Source organism: Neophocaena asiaeorientalis, unplaced genomic scaffold, assembly GCF_003031525.2.
Source record: "Neophocaena asiaeorientalis asiaeorientalis breed wild unplaced genomic scaffold, Neophocaena_asiaeorientalis_V1.1 scaffold540, whole genome shotgun sequence".
NCBI lineage: Eukaryota > Metazoa > Chordata > Mammalia > Artiodactyla > Phocoenidae > Neophocaena > Neophocaena asiaeorientalis.
This window is the reverse complement of record NW_020172141.1, coordinates 3,639,771-3,659,699: the sequence shown is the minus strand read 5'-3', so window position 1 is coordinate 3,659,699 and position 19,929 is coordinate 3,639,771. Positions and strand designations below refer to the sequence as shown.

At 42.2% G+C, this 19,929-nt stretch overlaps 1 protein-coding gene across 2 annotated transcripts; it reads right to left on the bottom strand.

Annotated features, from left to right (window-relative positions):
• Positions 1-121: 121 nt before the first annotated feature.
• Positions 122-13,368, bottom strand: ZNF286A (zinc finger protein 286A). 2 transcript variants are annotated; one of them, XM_024753732.1, is made up of 7 exons: positions 13,325-13,368; positions 12,826-13,033; positions 11,701-11,789; positions 8,111-8,225; positions 6,959-7,051; positions 2,390-3,644; positions 122-1,509 (listed from the first exon to the last, which is right to left on the bottom strand). In XM_024753732.1, exons 2-6 carry the CDS (start codon positions 12,860-12,862, stop codon positions 2,413-2,415), a joined length of 1,566 nt encoding a protein of 521 aa, XP_024609500.1. In that variant the 5' UTR covers positions 12,863-13,033; positions 13,325-13,368; the 3' UTR covers positions 122-1,509; positions 2,390-2,412. The 2 variants fall into 2 exon arrangements, with proteins under 2 accessions (XP_024609500.1, XP_024609491.1); XM_024753723.1 differs by having other exon boundaries at positions 122-3,644.
• Positions 13,369-19,929: the final 6,561 nt, after the last annotated feature.

Genomic DNA, 19,929 nt, shown 5'->3' with positions numbered 1-19,929 from the left:
TACGGGGATTTCTTCAATAAATACTGTCGGTCCTCCGTATTCGAGGGTTTTGCATCAGCAGATTCAACCAACAGTGGATCCAAATTTCCATCCATGGTTGGTTGAATCTGAGGATGCAAAAGCCACAGATACGGAGGGCCGACTGTACTACACCATTTAATATAAGGGACTTGAGCATCTGTGGATTTTAGCGTATGTGAGGGCTCCTGGAAACTAACGAGAGAGAGAAAGCGAATGAGAGAGGCGGAGGAGGTCTCTCAATACAACTGACTATGTGCCAGGTTCTTTACATTCATTGTCTCATCTTCACAACAGCCTTGAGAGAGGGTTGATCTGTCCCCATTTTACAGATAAGCAAACTGGGGCTCAGAAACAGTAAGTAGCTTTCCAAAGTCACAGAATTGCCAAGTGGAGGTGGCAGAATTCAAACCCATTGATTTTGGGTTAGTCAAATATTGGCCCCCAGATGAATTACTTCTCACCCAAGCATTTGGCCTGTTGAGAAACAGCAAATATTTTCCGGGACATGTAATCTCTGCTCGAACTATTCAACTCTGCTCTTTTAGCACAAAAACAGCCAAACACTTGTAAATGATGAGTGAAGCCCAGTTCCAATTAAACATTATTTACAGAACTAGGTAGTGGGTCCAGGCCATAGCTTGTCAACTTCCACCTCAGACCGTTAATCTGAATATCGAGGTGATGAGAGGGCTGAGCTCTATTTTGTTTATTTTGTCCTGTGTCAGCCATTCTCCGACCCTCACCTCTCAGACCTCGGCCCCTTTCAATGTATTCTTGTTTTTTAAAAATGCTTTTCAAAGCCTCTTTCTTCCCAGTCCTTCCCGTCCCATTTCCTATTGTTTTGATTTCCATCATTGCTGGATTAGACTTGACCTTGACCTGTTTTACCACCACTTTTAAAAACTCTATTCCTCTTCTTTTCCTCAGTAATAGAACTAAGGTCTACAGAGGAAACTATAAAAATTATAAGAAGTAACTGGGATAATGTGTAGGGGGAAGAGTGCGGGCTGATTGCTGAATGTCCAAGGATAGGATTTAGGAGAGGAGAAAGAAGAAACCTGTAACTAATCTTTCCCTCTCTATCTTTTCTATAATCTTCTTTTCACACCATATAACAAAGCAACAATAAAAACGGACATTTGTATAGTGTTTTGCTAAATTTTTATTTGAACTTTTGCTTTTGTTTCTAATCCCATCACACGGTTCTTTGGTCACCCATGTAACTTATGTCAATCGATCACTGTGGCTTCAAGCCTTTCCTATCTTCCTTGGGGCCCGGGGATACAGCAAAGACCAACCGACAAACAGGAGGACAACAAAAAAATGTGGGTAAACGTGAGGCCTGAGAAACGACAACTTCTTCCCGGGGTGCGGGGTAGGGGGAGAAGCCACCTGTCCTCCTGAAGTCACTGTCCTGTGACTCTCTTCCGTATGTGACACGGTGTTTGTGCCTCAAAGCTGCTTCAGTTCTTCTTCTTGTCCGAGACCCTATATGTAACCACACATGGAACCCATCAACTTTTCACTCTGTACATCCCAGGGGCTTTCTCTCCAAGTGACAAAACATACTTTACAGAGAGCAGAATAAGGTAAAGAAATGAAATCTCCCTAATACTGTGATTACAGAAAACCAAGGATTCATTCAGTGCCAAGGATAAGAAAAGAGGGACTTGATCAAAAACTACAGTTAAGGTTCTGACTCTTTCTCTACCTCAGGGTAACTTCCAAGGAAGTGTAAAGTGAAGATGTACCCAGCGGGGGAATAATAATCATCTAAATCTCAGCGTAACCCATGTGAGCATAATTTAGACCGCTTATATTCATCAAATGAGATAGTAGCCTTTGGGGTTGGGAGGAAATCCAAAGCACATTTCAGCTCTTAACCTTTAAGTTTTTATAGTTAATGTAAAAGAAATGACATTCTCTGTATATCTGGGTCTCCACTTTGGATTCAAAAAGGAACAGCTCTGTGTCTTCCCAATGATGAGAATATGAGCCCTCTGCCTCACCTACCAGATAAGAATGTCCTTACAAAGTGAGATGCTATAACAGGCTTTGATGTGACAAAGAGGGGGGAACTGGATTTCACATTGATTGCATTGCTACCCACTCCCAAGGATTTTCTGAATTTCCACAAAAGGGTATTGGGGGGCAAGGGGGGTGGGTTAGGGATCAACCTATGAGATTCCTGGCTGGAAGCATTCAGAATGATCAAATCAATGGATATAAGGAACATTCTGTTTATGCCTCAAAGCTATGTATTATGTAAGTAGAGTTAGATACACACAGAACTGGTCCTCAGACAGCAATTTATGTGTCTTCCACACAAAATGCTCAGGTATTTAACATAGCGATAAAACCAACTCACATTTCTTCACATTCAGTCATTTTTCAGGGCTGCTCTTCCGTGTGAATCCTTTGATGTCTGATGAGGGATGAACTGCACTTAAAGCTTTTTCCACATTCGTTACACCTATATGGTTTCTCCCCAGTATGAGTTCTCTGGTGTTGAATAAGGGCTGATGAATGAATGAAGGCTTTTCCGCATTCGTTACATTTGTATGGTTTCTTCCCAATATGAATTCTTTGATGTTTAGCGAAATTTGAGCTCCGGCTGAAGGTTTTCCCACATTCATTACACTCGTAGGGTTTCTCTCCGGTGTGAATTCTCTGATGCTGAACAAGATGTGTGCTCTGACTGAAGGTTTTTCCACATTCACTACATTCATAGGGTTTTTCTCCGGTATGAACCCTCTGATGTTTGGTAAGGGATGAGCAGTGGCTAAAGGCTTTCCCACATTCCTGACATTTATAGGGTTTCTCTCCAGTGTGAGTTCTTTGATGTTTAATGAGTGCTGAAGAATGAATGAAGGCTTTATCACACTCGTTGCATTCATAAGGTTTCACCCCTGTGTGGATCAGCTGGTGCTGCACGAGGTGTGTGCTTCGATTAAAGCCTTTCCCACACTCACTGCACTCATACGGTCTCTCTCCAATGTGAATCCTCTGATGTATTGCAAGGGATGCGCTTTCTGTGAAGGCCTTCTTGCATTCGCTGCACTCGAAGAGAATTCTAGTGTGAGTTCTCTGATGTTTAGTTAAGTTGGCCCTGTGGCTGAAAGACTTCCCACACTCGGTGCAGCTGTAGGGTTTTTCCCCGGTATGGACTCTCTGGTGTCGAATGAGCACTGAATGGTAAGTGAAGAGCTCACCACAGTCATTACATTTATGAGGTTTCTTCTCTTTGTAGGTCCTCTGCTTTTTCATTAAGGTTGATTTCTGTTTCAATCTTTTTTCAAGGGTATGGAAGGCACAGGATCCTTTGGGAACTCTGTCTTGAGTGAGAAGTACTGACTTCTGGTTCAAGTTTTTCCAGTAAACACCATGCTCACGAGCTCTCTCTTCCGGGAGTGAATTCATGTGGGTGAACATTTCTCTTAAGCATCTCTCCTGATTTCCTTGCTGATTCTCTAACCGATTTTCACATGAGAGAGTTGTTTCCAAGTTGGAGTCATAGACACCATTCCTTGTCAGCCTGTCTATGACTGCAACCTGGCATGATTCTTCTTTGGAAAAATCTTGCACTGAAGTTGAATCTTTGCTCCCGGGTCTAGTCTCTGAGTCTGAAACAAATTGGAAATGCAAATTTCCTTTGTTTTCTGAGTTCAACAAAAAGGCAGGTCTGTAACGGGTAAGAGTTAATGAAGGTGAAGAGCATGGCTTCAACGAATAAGTGGATCTGACTCTTAGAAGATGACTTGCAAAGAGAAGCAAATGGAGGGAAACAAATGCACAGTAGATGCAGAGAAAATCAGCAGACCCTACCCAGGAATCAGAATGGGGGAAAGATGACCAGAAAGACAGGAGGAGGGATGCAGATGAAGCACCATTTCACCAGATGAGCAGGAAATGAGCATCCCAGATCAGGAAAGGGGAGGAACAACCTGTATAGAATATCAAGTGCTGTCATAAACTTCCAGGTAGTTACCACCTTAGTGCAGGGCACAGTGATGACTTCTAAATTTTCAGTTACCCAACCCTACTCACATCCTAATACGCATTCCATTTCCAGTTTAAAATCTTCCCTAAGAATTCTTTTATAATATGTCCCTGTTGAAAAATCAGTGATCTCCCAAAGATATAATGGCAGATACATTAAATTATATCTGAACAAGGCTAATCATTACAACACTAACTGAGGTAGCAAAAGACTGGTAACATCTCAAATATTAAAATACAGTAATATTTTAATACTATAAAGAACTGATTAAACTATGGTGTACACATACAATGAAGTATGTGCAACTTAAAATAATATGAGAATGATCTCTACATATTGCTACGAAGTGATCTTCAGGATACATTAAACTTAAAAAACCCAGCAAGCTGTGAAGGAGTGTGTATGGTCTGCTAATTTTTGTGCAGGAGACACAAGGGGAGATACAAATATATAGACATATTTGGTTATATTTTCCAAAACTAAGAACAGATAAATGAAATACTAATAAAAATGATTGCCTACAGAGAGAACACCAGAATAGAGAGGGCAAGGATGGAAGCCAACCTCTCTGAATATATCTACTATAAATCTATTAGAATTTTTATATTCAATATGAAACTATAAAGCTAAAATAAAGAGTTTCGTTCAAAGGAATAAGTAAATAGACCAATGAAACAAAAGGGCAATTTCAGAAGTCAAGTAAATATAGGAATTAAGGACAATACAAAGGTAGTATTTCAGTCAGTGAACTAAAGATAATTTGTGTTTACAACAAATGGTCCTGTGAGTGATTAAACATTCAAAAGACAGTTAAGTTAGATCTGCCCCTCATTCCACACAGCCAAGTGAATTCTGTTCCTTCATCTATGTATTCTTCTATCCATTTATTCAACGATTACCTATTGGATGTCTACCATACGCTAGGCTCTGGGGAAAAACACACAGTCCATATGTACATGAAGGGAGAGAAAATTTAGTCTAACATCTACAAATACATATAAAAATGCACCTGTAGTAAGTACTAAGAAATAAAAGGCAAATGATGCTGTGAAGGATGATAAGGGGAACCCAGGGGGATGAGGAGAGGCCTCCCTGAGAAGGTAAATGACTGAGCTGAAATTGAATTGGGTTTGGGGCTCAGGTGAGTGTTCCGGGTAACAGGTACAGCAGCACGGGGGTGAGTGTTCCCGGTAACAGGTACAGAAGCACGGGGGTGAGTGTTCCAGGTAACAGGTAGAGAAGAACGGGGGTAAGTGTTCCAGGTAGAGGGAATGACATGTACAGAAGCCCCAAGGTGAGAGGGGACATTTAGGAAGAGTACAGTGGTTGAGAGCAATGGACTCTGAAATCAGAATGCATGAATTTAATCCCAGCTCTGCCACTTACTAGCTGTGTGACCTGGAGCACGTTTTTTTACGTTTCTACTTCAGTTTCCTTATCTGTAAGATGGGGCAATAACGGTACCTACCTCGTGAGGAATAAAAACAACACCTACCTTAAGGAACACATAATGAAAATATTTATAAAACACTTAAAACTCTGACACAGCATCAGTGCTACGTAAGTGTTTGTTAAATCAGTAAAACATAAATTGATACAAGGATAGTGTAGGTACGTAGAGGCTGTGACCTCAAAGTGTGGTCTGAGGACTCCTGGGAGTCTGTAGGTTCAAAACTATTTTCAGAATAATGCTTACATCTTATTTGCCTTTTTCATTGTCTTGACATTTGCACTGATGTTGCAAAAGTGATGGTGGTAAAACTGCCCACAACTTATGCACAAATCAGGACAAGACACCAAATGTACTAGTAGTTGTTGTATTTTTCCCCACCATGTACTCTCAGTTAAAAAAAAAAAAAAAAAAGCCAGTTTCACGTAAAAATTTCTGAGGAAACAACAGGAATCGTTATTAACTTAATAAATTAATTTTATTTATTAAACCTTGACTACATGCCTTCTTAATATTCTGGATGATGAAATAGGAAATATTCATAATGCAAGTCTGCTCATATCAAAGTATGATGCTTGCCTTGAGGAACACCACTCATGAGACTCTTTGAGAGCTAAACTGGCCTTTTTTTTTTTTCATGGACCATCACTTTTACTTGAAAGAGTCACTGACAAACTATGTTATCCATGTTGGGTATTTGGCAGATATTTCCTCAAAACTGAAAAAAAAAACGAGCCTGTCACTTCAAGGAAAACAATTGACAGTATTTGATAAAATGTGAGCTTTTGGGCAGAAATTAGAATTTTGGAAAACTTTTATCTACCACTGAGAGCTTGATAGCTTCCTAATACTGAAAGACTTTTCTGGTAAGGTCAGTGGTGACACTGAAAATTGTGGTTTTTAAAACATCGCATAATGTATTGTGTCAATATTTGGAAGATATGCATAACTCAGTGAACCAATATTTCCCAAAACATCAATAGATTTTAAGAGTAGGAAAAATTCATGGATATGGTTTCAGATGCACCTTGCACCTAACCTTTAAGAAACTACAACTCGCCCAACTTTGGTGTAGTATCAGAATAGCCAATTATCTGGAAAGTATATTAATTATATTTTGTTTGTGTTTTTTTAATTTTTTTTATTAGTAAGGTTGTTTCCTGATGTGGATGCTAGCTACATGAATGTGTTCAATTTGGGAAAATTCATAAAACTGTACAGTTATGACATTTTAATCTATTTTACATTACAAAAAGAAGGAAAAGAAAAAAGGCAAATGAAGCAAATGTGAGCATGTGTTTGATCTCAGTGTTATTTTATTTCCTTGACTTTGTATGTATTCAAAATGCAATATAATTTAAAATAAGATATTTAAAAACTAAAAGCATGTTGGCACTTCTATATTCTTACTTAAGCACTGAAGAGCGCCACTTCTTTACTGTCTTGTGGGGTTATTCTTTCCGAAGATTCCCGTCTATCTGACTCACCTGAACAGCTGCTTTTGGGGGCTTTTCTCTCAAGCATCAATGGTTCTTTTCCATTCTCCAAATTGTGGTTCTCAGGTTTGGAAACTGGAAGCCCTGCTCATTAAAAAAGAAAAAAAAAAAGAAAGAAAGAAAAAAAAGAAAAGGGACTTAACTCTTTGTGATGGGCACAAAGCTCTATTCCAGAGCACGGTCCCAACCCCTGGATCCACAAAAAAGACAGGACATCATAGGAAGTTTTGGAATAAGGGTGCGGGGGGTCTCAAAATGAACCTTAAAACAGGTGCAGCAAGAGCCTGGGCCTCATAAAGAGTTACATGCATTTGAAAAGACAAATATTTAGCCTGTAAAAAAATAGAAGAGAATTTGTCTTGTTTACTGTGGGAGTTCTGGGGAGATACTGCAGACCCGTCCTCAGCTCAGGGAAGGAGTTGTGTGAAGTGGGACCCCAGTGGCAGCACCACAAGCCTGTGACTCTGTGACTAGCTGTCTTCTGATGTTTCTCCTTTCTTCCTTCTTCAGTTACTAGAACCTGCTTTCTTAGGGAATTTATTATACGAGGTTTGGGAGGAGCTAACATAGTTCCTTCCACCACTGATACGAACACATACGTGTACATGCATGTGTCTACATGTGTACACATGCAAATACCTCCCCCTGCCCAGAGGCGGGCACAGTATCCAAACTGGTCAGAGCATACTCTATCTCCCTGGCTCGAGTTACTGCTTCACTGATGGACATGTGACCCTATCTGCTGAAACTCCCAGGATAGAAGCCTTCTTTTTTCCCTTAGCTCTCTAACTGGAAGAATAATGTAACCCTAGAGCGGCCAATGGCCATCTGTGCCACACAGGGAGATCAGGACAAGCTATACCACGTAATTAAAAAACAGGTAAATAAAAGAAATTACTGACAATATATCTGATTCCCTTTTAAGCTAGTGTGAATTCGGTTTCCGTCACTTGAATCCAAAGACTCCAGATACAAAACAAGCCTAGACATTTCACCAAGAACCCAGAGCAGAAACAGATTTTCTCTAGGCCCAAAGGGATCACTACTTTACGATTACTGGCTTTGTTATGCTACTTCATTGTCAATAAGGTAATGATGCCCCCATAAGCAGGAGCCGGAGTCATGGCAGGAGCCCATCCTTACAGAGTGAGACGAGGTTCCTGTAGTTCTCCAGCATCACGTCCCTCTGTGCAGGATCCAGCCTCCCCCACTCCTCTGGGGTAAAGTCCATGGCCACATCCTTGAATGTCACCGATGCCTAAGACACAAAACATACTTTTGTTCACCATCTGTCACTCCACAGCCTCCCTTTCATGCCCCAGTTTCTGTTGGCCCTGGAGTAGATGTGTAGATGTATTCAACGGGGGAAATCACTGTGAAAAATGACAAGCATTCTCATGTGTCCTGGACGTTCCATGGAAAGTCACTGGGTATCAATTATGTGCCAGGCACACTGTCCAAGATTCAACATGAGAACCAAACGAAACAAGACCACGGTTTCTCCACTGACAGACTAATTTTTCTGGGGAAGAAAGAGTTAAAACATGAATCAACAATGAATCAACAATGTAGTCTGGCAAAGTAAACAAAATATAGGCAGAGAATAAAAGGCATGTGTCTGTATAATTCTCCTTGTGAGACCTCACCATGGAATGAACAGACTGGCACCAAATCCAGTGAAGCACGGAATCAATTCAAGGCAAGATGCATTAAATTGGAAAATGACAGCAACAAATTCATTAAGGGTACAGATATCACATATAAATGTTTATGGGTAAACACCATAGGGTTATTTATACAAGACATAAAATACAAAAACTGTATGGAGATAGACACATACCAGTACTGAACACGTCTCTTTAAGTAAAGACATAGAGAATGGGAATAATATTCCAGGTTACTGAAATAAATATATACCAAATGCTATAACTGGATAGAAAACACCTTCTATTTAAATGTTCATGAAGCACTTGCAAAAGTAACAAAGTAAATGTTAATAAATTCCAAAACAGAAAAGAAAGAGCAATAACTGGTAACTGAAAAAACGTATCAAAATTTCAAAATAATAATGAAATAAAACGCAAAAATCAATGCCGTAAGGCTAAAATTGTACTCAGAGGAAACACTTCAATTTCATTAAAAGAAAATCAATGTAATTAAATGAACAAAGCATACAAATCAAATTAGAGACAGAACCCAACAACAAATTAGGGAAAACAGAAGGAATTACAGGATAAAAGTAGAAATTAAGGGGAAGAAAAACAAGAAAAATAAGACAGCTGGGAAATCTGAATAAGAGCAGTAGGTTATAGTACTATACCAATGTTAACGTCCTGATTTTGGAAAAAGAATAATAAAAGTGAGGTGAAATGCTAAATTTTGGAGAATCTGAAAGGAGAGCATATGAGAAATCTTTCTACCACTTGCTAAATTTCTATAAGTCTCAAATTATTTCAAAATAAAGTTCCTCAAAATGGAAATAATCTGAGACTTAAAAAATATAAGAATCATCCTTGGAAAATAAAATGTAAAAATCATTAAGCAGCTACTAAATAGACAAGATACTGTGGGAAAAAATAACTTTGATCCTACAATCTGCATATCTATAGCTAAACTGACAGTGGAAATTAACTTCCAAACCATAAAAGAAAAAAAAAAAAAAATCAGAATAACAAAAATGCGAACCACAGCACAAAAGGCACAAAAAAATACAAAAGAGCAAAGCATAGTAAACAGAATTATAAAAATCACATAGCAAGAAAAATGTGAAACATACAAGTAATCATAATAATATGAATAAATTAATTTCTCTTATAAAAAGGTTTCTTAAAATAGCCACATCCTCTTTACAGAAAAGAGATCCAGACAACACCCCAAAGTTGGGGATGGAGGGGGGGATGGAAGGAAATATAGTATACTACATATTTGAATACAGTACTTGAAGCTCAACAAAAACATATGGAAAAATGTACACCAAACCGTTATCCTCAGTAGGGAGAGGGGGTGGACTGAACTTGGGAAAATAAGGACGGGTAATATACTTTAATATTTATATACGTCTGTACCGTTCACCTGGTTACCATGAGCAAAAATTAAAACTCTAATTATTAAAAAAGTCTAATAAGTAAAAGATAAACAGCCCAGGCAAATTCTAATAAGAAAGACAGTTGCAGTATTAGCATCAAACAAAATCCAATGCAATGCAAAAAGGATAGTTTTAAAAACTTCCATAAAAGGTTTAATCAATTCTGAAGCTATACAAGCAGTCCTGAATCTAATATTAATGTGCTGAAATGTATAAAGCATTCACCCTTTTTTTGGTATCTGTACTCTGACTTTCCTCTGGCTGCTATGCTTGACCACTATTAGTCCATGCAGTTCAGGTAGAACAACCCCATCTCTGACCCATGGGTGGGATGTGTGTTTGTATGTGTAGGTACAGGTATATTTTCTAGTCTGATCATCACACTCAGATTTGCCAATAATGGTCCAACAATGGGCCTAATACCCATTATAGAGTTAACCTCAGTCCTTCTTCTGGAACGACCAGAAGGGAAGATGCCCCTTTTCAATGATCTTCAACGTTGGGAAGATGTAGGCCTAAATTTGTTAGGGGCTACCCTGCACGAGAAGAAAAGCCTGCTTGACTGCAAAACACACAGAAAGAAAAGAAAAGGTCACTGAAATGGAGAAAATAGATTCTAATGTCACTGCCCGAACTCAATTTTAGCCAGACCTGGATTTTTCACTTATAATAGTCAATAAATACCTCTTTTTGCTTAAGCCAGTTTGAATCGAGTTTTCATCAGGTGCAACTTAAAGCTTCTTGACTAATAAAGTCTTCAATATTCACGTAAGGTATTTAAGAAACCAATGGAGGCAAACAAGTATACAAGGATCCTGGGAAATCACGTTGACAAACGGCAGCAATGTGCAATGCCCACTTTCACACTTTGGATTAAAGTAGCAAAAAGAGAGGCTAGTGGAGGAATCTTTGCATTGTGGTATGACACACACATTGTGGTATGACACACACCATGTGGTATGACACACACACTCTCGCTCAACTTCGTTTAAGTAAGATGTTCAGACATACAAAAAGTTGAGAGACTAACACACTAATCACCTATATACAACTACCGCTTCAATTCAGCAATTCTTAATATTTGCCCTTGGGGAAGTGAGAGTTTGGAAACTGAGTTGTAACTTGGTAACAGTTCACCTCTAAAATACATCCGCATTCATCATCTTGTTGGGCTGGATTCTAACTCTTTAAATTAAATCTTCTATAGGCTTCCTTTTCCAGCATTCCTTTGAACTATTTGAGTACTCACTATGTTCATAATTCACTCCAGCACTTCAGGTGTTTTCTTAAATTCCTACTTAACAGTCATGTGTATGTTGTTTCCCCTAGTGAAACATACATTTTAAGAGGTATGCACCACATTGTCTTTTAAAATCGTTTCCCAAATAACAAGCATAGAAATTAGCTAATGGGCTAAAGGAGGGCAATGCTCCTTCCACGCCTTCTGAGTGATAATAAATACTAGACGGACAAGATACCACGAAGAAGCAGAAAACATTTTCCACTGAGCCCTTTAGTCACTCGAGTTGTCTCTTAGAGTTAGAATTCAGCTCTAGTGGACACAGAAGCTCCACATCAAAAAGAAGGGAGTGCGTCTGCACTCCGAGAAATAAGGTGGAATTTCAATAACCAGCAGAGACTCACTCACCTGTGATCTGGCTGTGAGGTGCAAAGCTGCCACTTCTCCCTCTTCTGTGCTCTTTTCTTGGGAAAAGGGAGAATCCTGGGAAGACAGAGCTAAGGGCAAGAAAGCAGTCATGATAGGGCCTAGATCTATCTTGTGACTCAGATTTATGAGCTTAAAATTCTCAGGACTTCCCTGGTGGCCCAGTGGATAAGACTCCGTGCTCCCAATGCAGGGGGCCCCGGTTTCATCCCTGGTCAGGGAACTAGACGCCACATGCATGCCGCAACTAAGAGTTTGCATGCCACAACTAAGGAGCCCTGGAGCCACAACTAAGGAGGCTACCTGCCGCAACTAAGACCCAGCGCAACCAAATAAATAAATAAATATTTAAAAAAAAAGTTGCCACCACCGTACTCCTGGTTGTCCCTACAAACACTGCAACTGAAGGGAGCCTGAAACAACGCCGTCCTGGAAGACGGCACTCTCTGATCTGGAAATTAAAATAAGTTTTTCTCTGAGCTTAATCTACATTAAATTAATATGGGAAAAAGAGGCTCAACGGTTCTGAAAAATCACCCTGCAAGCTTAGTCCAAATGTAGCTTGCTGGATCCCATCTCTAAATAATCATCACTAGTTGAGACTGGGGTACAATCTAGAAATCCAACAAGCACAGGTAGGGGCGGGGTGTGGATTCTGATATAAGAGGCCACAGACCAAACTTCTAGGAGAGCTGGAAGCCAGTCACTGACTCCTCTGCCTGGCGCCTCCTCTATTAATCAAAAGTATCTGCTCTACTGAAACCAAAGGGTTTTCGTCCAAAGTGGAGGAACAGTGGTGGAAAATACTTTTGCCAACCAAAAAAAGCTAAACTGTCAGACCCACTGATGAGGCTAGGATGGTATAATCCCCCGGGGAGGAAGAAGGTGTGAGACAAAGTACGAGGCTATGCTCAAGCCTCAGAAGCTGACATTTCGCTCACATTTTGGGGGTGTCTTTGGAGGGTCCGCTGTGCACCCAGCTGGGATCCCACAGCAAGCCCTCCACTCTCACCCAAAGAGCCCTTCCATCCCCAGACAAAGGAGCCGGACAGCAGCGACTCCCGTTCAGGAGGCCCCCAGCACAAGGTCAACACCGGCCCCCCTCACCGCTCTTCCCAGGCATTTCGGCCATATCTGTCTCCATGGTCACCACCTCCCGGCCGCGAAGGTTCAGCTCTCCCCCCAGCGCAGCCCTCTCCGCGCGGAGGAGCGGGAAGCCCCGAGGCCTCGTGGTCCTCCTTCCCGCCTCCCCTCGGGGGGCTCCTCCGAAAGGCTTCGCTCCGTCCCGAACCGGCTTGGCCCTCGAGGCTGGCACCTGGAAAGCCGGGACAGCATCCCTGAAGCTGGGCGCTCGCGCCTGGCGCTGCCGCTCGGAGCTGCGCGGGGGCCGAGCGGCCGGAGGAAAGGCGCCGGGGCCGCAGCCAAGGGGCCGCCGCGCAGACCAAGCCCCCGCCCACCCCGCGCCCCGGGGCTTCGGGGATGGGGCTCGTGCCTGCCCTCGACGCCCCTTTCTCCAGCGCTCACTCCACCCGGCTCGGCGCAGACTAATGTCCCGGGGGCACCGCCGAGGACGAGCAAGGAGAGCCGCACCTGAGCAACAACTCACCTCCCACACCGGGCCTCACAAAGGCTACGAACTTCTCTGGCCAGCGGGGCCGCGCATGCGCAAAAGCACAGGGCAAGACTGGCGGGCCTCGTCCGGCCCCGGAACTACGATTCCCAGAAGCCCGCGGGAGTGGCCGGACTCCGCTCCTCAGCAGGTGGGAGCTCTGGTAGCGCGGTTTGGGGAATCCAAGCAGCTGCGGTCTCCCTACCTCTCGCGAGAGTAGCGGTCGCTTAGCTCGTGCGGGATCCCGCGGACACGCGAGAGCGTGAACCACAGAGCTGCGTTGTTGCGGGTCCGACGCTGTGTCTGTACTTGGTGCTGCTGAAGCTACCCACGCACGTCACTCCAGTGCAAGGTATCTTAGAGTATATGGCTTTCCCCATATTCTTGTCCTCCCAAGGCTCATCCTTTGCCGTCAAACAATGTGAAAGGTGTACTTTGCAAACCGATGTGCATGCGTCCGTAGGCTACGTGTGAGATAGGGGAGTTGAAAAGATTTAACCAGTTTCAACAAATTTGAGGAACGGGTTATTTGCAAGCATAAAAATTAGATTTATCAAAGGAGGTGTTCTCTCAAGGGAGCACGTTTCGTCTCTAATTCTGTTACTGCGCACACCCAAACTCAAAATGTCTAAATGCCCCTCTTCTTCTTAGTGAATAATATTACTGCTCACAAACCCATTTGCAAAAGCCAGAAGCAGAATATCCTCAACTCTCGCTATCTGTTCTTCACGAAGTCCTATTTATTGTATTCTCCAGTTTGTCCATCTTTCTCTTTTCCCACCAGTATTACCCTAGTTCTAGCCACCGACATTTCACTAGGATTACAGTACCAGTCTCTTAGCTGATTTCTACAAGTCGGGTTTGCTTTCCCACCAATCTGTTTGCCACACGTTCTGGCTCGTGATCGTTCTAAAGCAAGAATAAGATGTTACTTAACCCTTCAATGGCTTTCAAAAACTTTGGGAAAGATGATTTTTAGTTCCTACAAGAAGGCACCCCCTTATCCAGTTCTCATTTTCCAATGTGGTTCTCATCATCTGAGCCTCCTGGTATTCACACCTGTGTGTAATCCACCCCCCACTGAGTGTGGATAGGACTTGTGACTCACTTTTAACCCATAAAACATAACAAAGGTGACATGATTCTAATGCTTGTTTTGCTAGGGTAATCCTCTTTGCTGGCATTGGTGAAGCAAGTGTAATGTTGGGGAAATCCACCTGACAGGGAATTGTCAGCCAGTAGGGACCTAACCCCTGCCAACAACCCCCAGGTGCTTGGAAGTGGATCATCCCTCGTAGAGTTCATATGAGAACCCAGACCTGGCTGAAACCTTGACAGCTGGCTGCAGAGGACCCAGCTAAGCTGTGCCCGGACCTTTAGCCACAGATACCGTGAGATAATAAGTGTGTGCTGTTTTGAGCCACTAAGTCTGTAGTAATATTGTTATACAGAAAAAGGTAGCTAACACAGCATCCTAATGTAAGTGGCTAGCTCCTTGTCCAAAACCCAACCTGGATGCCTCTGGAAGGAGGGAGGTTGTTGGATTGAGAAACTATTGAAAAACTGATTGGAGACCTTCTGGGAGACAGATGGCTACAGTTGGTCCTACAGGGTGTGTGTGTGTGTGTGTGTCTACATGGGGAGGGAATGGTAGCAGCAATGGATAGCACCAGATGGCCCAAGGGGACTGCAGGGAGGTGCTTTCTGTTGATTTGGGTGCTCCTTTCTGTTCACTCCCAAACTGCCCCAGGTAAATCTTTGCCCACTCTTTCACCATCACACAGGGTAACCTTAGAGCTGGTCTGGGAGAGGCGTGGATAGTAATACAAGATACAGGCAGCTCCACCTCAAAGGTTTTTATTCACCTTTCTCCCACCCTGATACACACAAACACACACACACACACATATACATGCACAAACACACACACCGTGAGCCAGATGATTATTGCAAAAAAGAGGTGGGACGATGAGGTTCCTTGTGGGATAAGATCACCTGGTAGGAAGAGGGAGGTAAATGGGGAGTGGTCTTGCCCCAATTTTAACATCATAGATTCTCTGCTTTGAAAATAACTCAAATTTCCGTAAGCCCCCTTTTCCCTCCCCACATACACATACATACATATAATTCAGCCACAGCTTGTTCCCTTCCTAGTGAGTTGAAGGAGATATAGGAAATACCCCAGGGTTTTGGTTCCCTTTGTCCCTACATTACCAGCTTATATCCTGGGATTGGGGAATGTGGACTCACAGTGAAAAAATAAGATCTGAAGCATTCTATTGCTATAAAAGAAAAACAATAATTTGAACGATCTATAACAGATAAGGCAGAATTAGTGGGCCATTTAGAATGTATGTATTTTTAAAAAGCTATCCTAAAAGAGTTAAAGGAGGACATAAGAAATATTCAGCAAGAACTTGTCATAGTATTCAGTTTTTTAATGACTAGCAGAATGTGTAAAACTGAAGAGTGAATTTGAAAGCTGGACTCTCGGATCAAGGAAGTCTACTTTGCCATAAGATATCAGGAAGGGATAGAAACTTGAAAAATGTGAAAGGAATGTTAAGCAATATCGAAACTGACTGGATATTCATATAATGAGAGTCCTAGAAGGGAAGAAAGAATAAACAGGAGAGCATGTTTTAAGAAATAACAACCACAAATTATGGAGAAATAAAGGTTAAAGAACTTGGATGGAAAGTGCTCATTGAAAGACAAACAGGAAATATATGAAAAGACATTACACGTTATAATAAAATCTAACAACATAAATGTTGGTTCACAACTTCAGGAGTTTCCTGGGTGAAATTCAAAACTGGCCCCTGTATATGGGGGGCAAGGAGAGACCAAAGAAAGATGCAGACCACAATCCAGGTTGGTAGGTGGCAGGATTGATAAGGGAACTCAGATACGAGCCTTGTCTTGGGCCTGCCACAAGACGAGTTGATCTCTGCACCCGACCACCAGAGTCTTAAAAGTTTACACAGAGGCCTTAAGTGGGTTCAATCACGTATTCAGTCCAGATGTTCTCAACAACACACTGCTCTCTCAAGGCTGCATCCCTGAAACAACTCCTACTGTGGGAACAGTGGGCAGAATGTACATTCCAAGGACAGGGAGGATGTGAGGAGCCTCCAGTTGCCTGAGTCTAGTTCTTGGGTCAAAAACCAAAGTGTCAAAAGCAGTGCCTGGCATTTTGTGGCCCCTCAATGAGTAACAATTGACTAAATAAATCTGACTTGTCAGTAGCACTGACTGCAACAAGAAAATTTAATGATATCTTCAAATTGTAAAAGATAAAACTTTGAATCTAGAATTTGATATTTTACTTAAGAAGCATGTAAATGAGGTAAAATATAGATACTCTTATGTATGTAAGACCTTGGAAATATTCTTGGAGGAAGTATTTCAGCAAGAAGAGAAAAAATGAGGGAGATGCTTCAAGATACAAAGGAAGTAAGGATAAGAATAATTTAGTAAGGGGCTTCCCTGGTGGCGCAGTGGTTGAGAGCCCTCCTGCCGATGCAGGGGACACGGGTTCGTGCCCCGGTCCGGGAAGATCCCACATGCCGCGGAGTGGCTGGGCCCGTGAGCCACGGCCGCTGAGCCTGTGCATCCGGAGCCTGTGCTCCACAGCGGGAGAGGACAGTGAGAGGCCAACGTAACGCAAAAAAAAAAAAAAGAATAGTAAAGAGTTTGTTATCGTCTTAATAATCAAGGAGCAGAGATAGTGAGACAGGGTGTGACACCAACTACATGTACATAACAGTGGGATACTAAAATTTAATGATACCAGTGGGGAAGAGAGTGGGAAGTAGAAATGAGAAAGTGAGAGTAAGTTACTTGTCTTGATTAGAGAGGGGATGTACATATTCACAAGCTTAATAAATGGATAGGGAGAGAAGAAACATAGGTGTGGGTTTTACAACTTAGGGACAAGTACCATGAGAATAAAAGTAGAACGCATAACACTCAAACCAGAAGAAAACAATTGATTATTCAATAGAAAACTGGACAAGAGGAAAGCAAAAAACAAGAAAGTGTGGTAAAGGGAAAACACAGAATAAGACCTGTTATATCATTTATCACAAAATATGTAAATGGGCCAAACCTACTGATCAAAAGGCAGAGAACTTCAGTTTAAATTAAAAAGAAACAAACAAATGGAAAAAAACCCCACAAAAGACAAACCCCAAGATGCAACAGTATGTTCTTTACATCAGAAACCAAGCAACACAGAAAGATTAAAAACAAAGTGATGGCAAAAGATATACCAGGCAAATATGAATTAAAAGAATACCCAGACCACAATGTTATTATTAATAAAAGTAGATTCAAGATAAAACATCATATTGGACAAAAGAGGAACATTATATACTTGTAAAACTCATGAGGATAAGTGTAGTCAATTGTATTTGCCCATATTTCTGGTCTTTCCTGATGCTCCCTGATTCCTTCCTTTAGCATTCATTTTTTGATAGAACTTCTCTTAGCCATTCTTTAAGGGTAAGTCTGCTAAGTGACAAATTCTTTTAGTTTCCAGTCATCTGAGAATGTCTGGATTTCCTCTTCATTCCTGAAGGATAGTTTAGCTGGATATTCAATCGTGGTTGACAGTTCTTGTCCTTCAAGTTGACAGCACTTGAAAATGTGCCATTTCTTTCTGGCCTTCATGGTTTCAAATGAGAAGCCTGCTGTCATTCAGATTGGTGCTCTTCTGTAGGTAATGCGGCATTTCTCTCTGCTGCTTTCAATATTTTTTTCTTTGTCTTTAATTTGCAGAATTTTAATTATGATGTGTCTCAGCAGGGATTTTGTTGAGTTTATTTCTTGAATCTGTTAAGTTTATGTCTTTCACCAAGTTCGGAAACTTATCTGCCATTGTTCTCTTGAATACTCTTATCAGCTCCACCTTCTCTTTCCTGTGCTTTTGGGACTCTGATGTTAAGATTGCTGGATCTTTTGTCATTATTGCAACAGGTCTCTGAGGCTCTGTTCATTTCTTTTCAGTCTGTTTTCTCTGTGTTGTTCACATTGGGTACATTCAATTGATCTGTCCTCAAGTTCACTGATTCGAAAATCTGTCATTTCCGCTCTGCTGTTGAGTCCATCCAGTGAGTTTTTAATTTCAGTATTTGTATTTTTTAGTTTTATAATGTTCCTTTGGTTCTTTTTGTATAACTTCTTTTTCTTCGCTAAGATTTTCTGTATAGTTTGTTTTGAGAGAATTTGTAAATTCTTATCGAACATTTTTTTCAAACAATGGCTGCTTTATTTATTTTATTTTTGGCTGCGTTGGGTCTTCGTTGCTGCACACAGGCTTTCTCTAGTTGCGGTGAGCGGGGGCTACTATTCGTTGCGGTGCGCGGGCTTCTCATTGCGGTGGCTCCTCTTTTTGCGGAGCACGGGCTCTAGGCACGCGGGCTTCAGTAGTTGTGCTGCACGGGCTTCAGTAGTTGTGGCTTGTGGGCTCTAGAGCGCAGGCTCAGTAGTTGTGGCGCACGGGTTTAGTTGCTTCATGGCATGTGAGATCTTCCCGGACCAGGGCTCAAACCTGTGTCCCCTGAGTTACCAGACGGATGCTTAACCACTGCGCCACCAGGGAAGTCCACGATGCCTGCTTTAAATCCTTGTCAGATGATTCCAGTGTCTGATTTGTCTCAGTATTGGCGTTAGTTTGTTGCCTTTTCTCCTCCAGGTTGTGATTTTCCTGGCTCTTGGTATAAGGGATGATTTTGTATTGATTCCCGGATATTTTGTCTGTTACGTTAGGAGACTCTAGGTCCTACGTAAATCTTCTATTTTAGAACATCGTCAACCTACTTGGAGGTCTTGGTGTACTTTTGTGGGCTGTGGTTTCAATGGCAATTTAATTTTCAGAGCCTTTGTGGTACTAATTTGGTCTGCTTGGTTTATCTGGTACTGCTAGGGCTCCTGCTGGTGCCTGCTGATTCTGCCTGAGCGGGTGGAAAGAGCTTCCCCAGGCTGGTCCAAGGTGGGGAAAGGGGTCTTCAGCCCTTGAGGAAAAAGAGTGCTTCTTGGGTCGGGTGCTTTCTGTGGTGGCATCCCACTGCCAGTGCCACCCAACCACCTGCTGTCTCTAGGTGTGTGTGTGTGTGTGTGTGTGTGTGTGTGTGTATGTGTGTTTTGGGGGGAAGTGGAGATTCCCAGGTCCGGTTGAGACAGAGTACTTCCTGGGCCAGCTGATTGTTGTGGCAGGATCCCCCTGCTGGTGCCATCTGGAGCCTGCTTTCTCTCTGTGGGTGAGCGGGGTCTCAGGTTTGGGGGGACATAGAGGCTTCTCAAACAGGTTCCCCCTTGTCAGTGCCACTTCACCCCTGCTTCAGCTCTAGGTGGGGGAGGGAAGACTCAAGTCCAAGGGATAAAGAGGCTTCCTGTCTGGGTGATGGTTGTGACAGTTGCTGACTGGAGCACTGTGATGAGGCCGCAGCGTGGATCGCTGTGAGTTGCTGCCAGAGGTCTGAGTAGAGTGTGGGGCATGTGTGCCAGGAATCGCCATCCTTGTTATTTCTGCCTGAGGCAGTTGTGGGGGTCACTGGATAGGAGGGGATTTTCCTGTTAACTGAATTTAAAGCTCAGAA

What these genes read in the sequence shown, in the direction of transcription:
- ZNF286A (XM_024753723.1), bottom strand. Translation starts at nt 12,862, where the DNA reads ATGGAGACAGATATGGCCGAAATGCCTGGGAAGAGCG. An exon ending in ACCTCACAGCCAGATCACAG is followed by an intron (nt 8,226 to 11,700) that starts GTGAGTGAGTCT and finishes TTTGTGTCTTAG; the next exon opens with GCATCGGTGACATTCAAGGA. An exon ending in CAGGAACCTCGTCTCACTCT is followed by an intron (nt 7,052 to 8,110) that starts GTAAGGATGGGC and finishes TTTAATGAGCAG; the next exon opens with GGCTTCCAGTTTCCAAACCT.